This window comes from Lathyrus oleraceus, chromosome 5, assembly GCF_024323335.1.
Source record: "Lathyrus oleraceus cultivar Zhongwan6 chromosome 5, CAAS_Psat_ZW6_1.0, whole genome shotgun sequence".
NCBI lineage: Eukaryota > Viridiplantae > Streptophyta > Magnoliopsida > Fabales > Fabaceae > Lathyrus > Lathyrus oleraceus.
The window spans coordinates 441,906,350-441,912,561 of NC_066583.1; the positions used below are offsets into that span (position 1 = coordinate 441,906,350).

General features: G+C 34.7%; 1 protein-coding gene across 1 annotated transcript; it reads left to right on the forward strand.

Annotated features, from left to right (window-relative positions):
- The first annotated feature begins 1,854 nt into the window (after positions 1-1,854).
- Positions 1,855-4,043, forward strand: LOC127085327 (pentatricopeptide repeat-containing protein At3g49730-like). The gene has a single exon (XM_051025846.1). It carries the CDS (start codon positions 2,040-2,042, stop codon positions 4,026-4,028), a length of 1,989 nt encoding a protein of 662 aa, XP_050881803.1. The 5' UTR covers positions 1,855-2,039; the 3' UTR covers positions 4,029-4,043.
- Positions 4,044-6,212: the final 2,169 nt, after the last annotated feature.

The window sequence follows — 6,212 nt, forward strand, 5'->3', positions numbered from 1 at the left end:
CGTGAGCGTTCGTGAGGTTGTATTTTTCGAGATGCGATAGACTGAACCTTTGACAATTAAAGCATTACACTTTTCTTTTATCAACCCTCCTTCTTTAACCTGTAAAGTTGCCTTGACCACCATTTTTGTTGCATCTGCTCTAACCCCTTTGACAAGTCAAATTCTTGGAACTGTGGGACTCTCTTCCACCAAAATTCTAAAAATTCTCTTTACTCTTCATGGGTTATTTTCCTTTCGATCTCTTGTCCTTCTTGTTGAAATAAGATTGCAAAGCAATCTCTGCATTTTTCTTATCACTATTTCTCTCATCCATCCTTTGCTCCTGAGCCTCAAGAGGGCTTTGTAACTCCTCTTTGTTCATCATTGCAAGATCCTTCGATCCTCAATCGCTACGACCACATTGTTAAATCTTGGCGTTAAAGAACGCAATATTTTCGCGATAACATACTGCTCTGTGATTGTTTCTCCACATGCCTTCACTTGATTCACTAATCGAGTGATTCTCATTGTGAAATTGTTGTTGGTCTCCTTCTCTTCCATTTGAATCAATTTAAGTTGACGTTTGTGAGTTTGTAACCTCATCACCTTCTCCTTGTCAGCCCATGCATATGTCTTATCTAATATTTTCCACGTTTGCTTTGACGATTCACAATCACCAACTTTTTCAAAGTTGTTACCATCCACACATTAATGGATAAAAATAGCGCATTAAAATCTTTCTTCTTCCCTTCCTTATGTGTTGCCCGTTGTGCATCCGTTGTACCTTCGACAAGAGGATTCATCTCATTCTTGATCACTTCAAGAACATCTAGGCAACCAAGCAACATCTTCATTTGTTTGCACCATTTGTCTTAAGACTTCACATCAAGGATGAGTAGGTTTGTCGAGATTATTTCATTGGAAACATAATCATGTTGCACACTAAGTGTTTGGGGATCAGAACCAGGCTCTTGATGCCAAATGTTAGAACTTGGAACCACAAGATTGATGAATAATAAAGAAAATTGAATGTGGAGAGGGAAAGAGAGAGAGAGAGAGAGAATTATCATTAATACTTACAACAATACCTCAAAGGTATTTATATGTTTACAAATGGATTAGATACAAGCAATCAAATCAAATAATATAAAACATAAAATCTTGTACCTGTAACCGGTTACATTAAACATATAACTGATTACAACTGTTATAAAAAAGGAATTAAATACAGTGGTAACATGTTACAGAAATCGGTTATTATAATCGATTACGCCCATGACGAACTTTCTATTTTTCAAATCAAAAGTGAATTTCGACCAACTATAATCGATTACATTCCCGTAATAATAAGTTACAATACTTGAATTATATTTTTCATATGACATATAACAACAAATAAAGTAAAATTATTCTCTTAAATGTATTTACTATCATCAAAATTAAAAATTAAAGATAATTGTTTTTCAAATCAACTTAAAAGAAAATCCCCTTTGGAACCAACTATAATATAATACAGTTTGAGTTCAAATGTGAATTAATAATATAATATATTTGAGTTCAAACGTGAGTTATTGATTCCAACTTCCTCAATAAATAAGTAAAATGTACAAATATTTGACCGATATGCATAATATCTCAAAATTTTGGACGGAATATACTGTATCTTTCTTTCTTTCTTGTGCCTTCCCCAATCTCTCCATAATTTACCTTTTTTTTTTCTTGTAGCAATAAAAAAAGTATTGAAAAATAATTTGAAACTCAAATAATTTGAAATAAAAGAAAAACTATAACTATTTATGTCGGAGAATTTATCACATAAACATTCAATATTAAGAGACTTTTTCTTTCATGCAATATCTGACTGAATTCTCTTATATATAAATATTTTATAAATTGATAAAGTATCCACATTTTCGATCGATACAAGACTATTCCTTCCGCTAGTCACTCTTCATACTTTCGTCAACAATTCTTATAAAAAAACTCGTCTTTCTCTTCAGTCTTGTTCTTCTTCCTATTCATTTTCACCGCAACTTTTTCCCCATTATATCATTCATACCATGCATAGATTCTCACATCTCTTCCACAAACACACTCTTTTCAACCTTCCATTCAGAAAGTCTTTTCAAATCAGCCATGAAAATACCATATTACACCACCTCTTCTTCTTTACTACTACCTCTCAAATAATTTCTTCTCAACCCTCTGCACACTCACCACCAACACCAAACCCTAGCCCCCCAAAATTCAAAACCAGCAACACTACTATAAGAAACGACCAATTCGGTCTCGTTCACCTTGAATCTAGTGCAAACAATTTCACCGATCAAAACAATGACGAGTTTGCTTCTGATGTAGAAAAGGTTTACAGAATATTGAGAAAATACCATTCTAGGGTTCCCAAATTGGAGCTAGCTTTGAAAGAATCTGGAGTTGTTGTTAGGTCTGGTTTAACAGAACGTGTATTGAATCGGTGTGGCGATGCTGGGAATTTAGCTTATAGGTTTTTTTCTTGGGCTTCTAAGCAACAAAGTTATAGGCATAGTCCAGATGTGTATAGAGCTATGATTAAGGTTTTGAGTAAAATGAGACAGTTTGGTGCTGTTTGGGGGTTAATTGAAGAAATGAGAGTGGGAAATCCTGAGTTGATTTCGCCGCAAGTGTTTGTTATTTTGATGAGGAGATTTGCTTCTGCTAGGATGGTTCATAAGGCTATTGAGGTGTTAGATGAAATGCCTAAGTATGGTTGTGAGCCGGATGAGTATGTTTTTGGGTGTCTTTTGGATGCGTTGTGTAAGAATGGTAGTGTTAAGGAGGCTGCTTCACTTTTTGAGGATATGAGGTATCGGTTTCCGCCGACTGTTAAGCATTTTACTTCGTTGTTGTATGGTTGGTGTAAGGAAGGGAAGCTTGTGGAGGCGAAGCATGTGTTGGTGCAAATGAAGGATGCGGGTATTGAGCCGGATATTGTGGTGTTTAACAATTTGCTTGGTGGGTATGCTCAAGCTCGGAAAATGGGGGATGCTTATGATCTTTTGAAAGAGATGAGAAGAAGGGGATGCGAGCCGAATGCAGTGTCGTATACTGTTTTGATCCAGTCGTTGTGTAAACATGAGAAATTGGAGGAGGCAATGCGAATGTTTGTTGAAATGCAGAGAAATGGTTGTCAGATGGATGTCATAACGTATACGACATTGATAAGCGGGTTTTGCAAGTGGGGAAAAATCAAAAGGGGTTATGAGCTTTTGGATCAGATGATACAAGAAGGACATTCCCCGATTCAGCTGACTTATCTGCATATCATGGTGGCTCATGAAAAGAAGGAAGAATTGGAAGAGTGTATGGAACTTGTGAATGAGATGCAGAAGATTGGTTGTGTTCCTGATCTTAACATCTATAATACAGTCATTAGGCTGGCTTGTAAGTTGGGAGAGGTCAAACAAGGTGTTTGGCTTTGGAATGAAATGGAAGCGAGTGGACTCAGTCCGAGTATCGACACTTTTGTCATCATGATTAATGGGTTTCTTGAGCAGGATTATCTAGTTGAAGCTTGTGAGTATTTCAAAGAAATGGTTGGGAGAGGGCTTTTTGCTGCTCCTCAATATGGTACTTTGAAGGAGTTGATGAATTCTCTTTTGAGAGCCGAGAAGCTTGAAATGGCTAAAGATACTTGGAATTGTATCACTGGTTCTAAAAGTTGTGAGATGAATGTGAGTGCATGGACAATCTGGATTCATGCATTGTTTTCAAAAGGACATGTGAAGGAAGCTTGTTCGTTTTGTATAGACATGATGGATAACGATTTAATGCCACAGCCAGATACTTTCGCAAAGCTTATGGGTGGTTTGAAGAAATTGTATAACAGAGAATTTGCTGTAGAAATCACTGAGAAGGTAAGGAAAATGGCTGCTGATAGACATATCACTTTCAAGATGTATAAACGGAGAGGAGAGAGGGATTTGAAAGAAAAGGTAAAGGAGAAAAAAGACGGAAGGAAGAGGAGGGCTAGACAACGCCGTTGGGGTGGAGGCCATCAAAAAGCATTATAATTTACTGGATTCAAGTTGAAGTTTCCCATGCAACACATAGGTTTTCCCGGGGATCTGATTTCTGCTCAAAAGTTGGTTAAGTAATTCGATTGAATGGAAATAAAGTGGTGTTAATGGTTTTGACTTAAGGAGAGATGAGCATAACTAGATGGCACTAGAGAAGCCGCTTCTTTCTTTAAGGCATCAACTAATTAACTGGTCAAAATAGCTCAGGTCTTTGTAGTTTCTAATCATAACTACTTTGTTCATTTTTAGTAGTTGTTTTTAAGGTTATTTACTTATGAATACTGACAATCGACACCCCGATAATAATTTTTAAAAAAAGAAAGAATAAATTGAACATAATGACAAGTGTCGGTGTCCGAGTCGGTGCTATAGAGTAATTTGTACATACCAATAAAAACTAATAAGTTTTGTAACTCTAGATAGAATAATTTGTCTATTTCTAATAGTATCTTTGATTATTTATTATCTCATTTCACCTATTTATCTCTGCAATATCTAGTTAGCAATTTTTTTTTACAAAATAGTAGTTAATACTATTTTTAACTTAGAAAACTGTAAATAAAAAGAAACTAATTTTTGTAAGAAAACAACACCTTAAAAGGAATGGAAGGAGTTCTAAAGTTTTTTTTTTCTATTTCAGATTGAAGTCTCCCTTTCAAATTGATCCAAGGGCTTAGGTAATGTGATCAGTTTATTGTTCGGTAAGCACACATTTCACAGTTTTATCTATGAAGAAGAGAGGTCTTCAGAATGGAAATTGTGTTTGTAGTTATTTACAGTTCTACTTAAGCTTAACAAAGTTTGAAACTAGAATGCTCCTTTACACCAACATTATGTGCTGGACAGGGTATTGGATGAAAGAACTACTTTTTAGAAGAGACAATGAAAGTGGCAAGGGAAATGGTTAAATGTGCTAGAGGATTCAAGACATTGTCCTGCTTGTTTTATGATGTGGTATATCTTATTCTTTTCACCATTGATTTTAGTTACTCCCTACTTAGAGAGCAAGAGAGAATACAAGAAAAATGTACTTATGTACAAAAGTACTAGTCATGGTTAGCATATAGGGAAAGTTCCTCTTCCATGAGCACATCTTAATATTTTTATTGAAAAAGTTCCTCTTGTTTCTGCAGAAAGTATGAGTAAGTAAGAGGTATACATTTGGAATTTTTCGAACCCTTAGGGATATTATGCTGGTGATAGTTTGACTATGTACTATTAGATTCAAAATAGACATTTTTTCCACTGTAATTTGGAAAAAAATCTTAGTGTATTTTGATGATCAAACATCAATTACTGGTTTGAACTTTTAGTTAGGCATGCTGTTTCTTGTCTGTGATTTTTTTTTAAAAATAATCAGTATTTTTAAAAAAAATCCAAAATAATTATTTTTTTTATTTTTTTTAAAAAATAATCACCTTTCTAAACAGATGAATCAGATAAATTGATGTATCCATTCCCATTAAGAGGAGGGGCCAGTTTGAGTGACGCATGCATTGGAAGTCTCATGAAGAAGCGTCAATGTCTCTGGCGCATGCATTTGGCATGTGGTGTATGCTCTAATTCATATGGCGCATACACTTTTGTATTAATTTTTTTTATTTTAAATTTAATTTTAATTTTTTTTATTAAATAATCTATACTAATATATAAAGGGAAAACATGAATTTGGTGTAGTTTTTATTTCTTCCAAATATACCCTTTTCAATTTTATTTTAAATCTTAACTTCTATTTCCCACAAACGGCGGTTATACAACGATTTATTATTTTTCACACTATTATCTTTAAGTATTTTATAAATAATTAAAAATAAAAATAAAATTAAATAAAAAATATAATACGATTTGTATTTTATGTGAATCAGTATTTGAGAAAGCGGATAGATGGGCCCGTCTGGACGCTAGTGAAATATAATGTTAAAAAAAATGTATTCATGATATAATAAATGTTACATGAGATTGACAAAAATTTAATGACCGGCCCGATCAAAACGTTCCACTGTTCCACATCCAGGTGCGTTAGTTTGTCTTCGAGGTCTCCCACGATTTTCCTGAGGTGTTTGGGGTCTTTACGCGCTGACCTGATCGAATGATGACTGGTGTGAAAGTTCGGCGGAAGTTCCAACGGTATTTGATAGATGTGTCATCATTTGTTCCCAATATCTAGGGGGCTCTGGC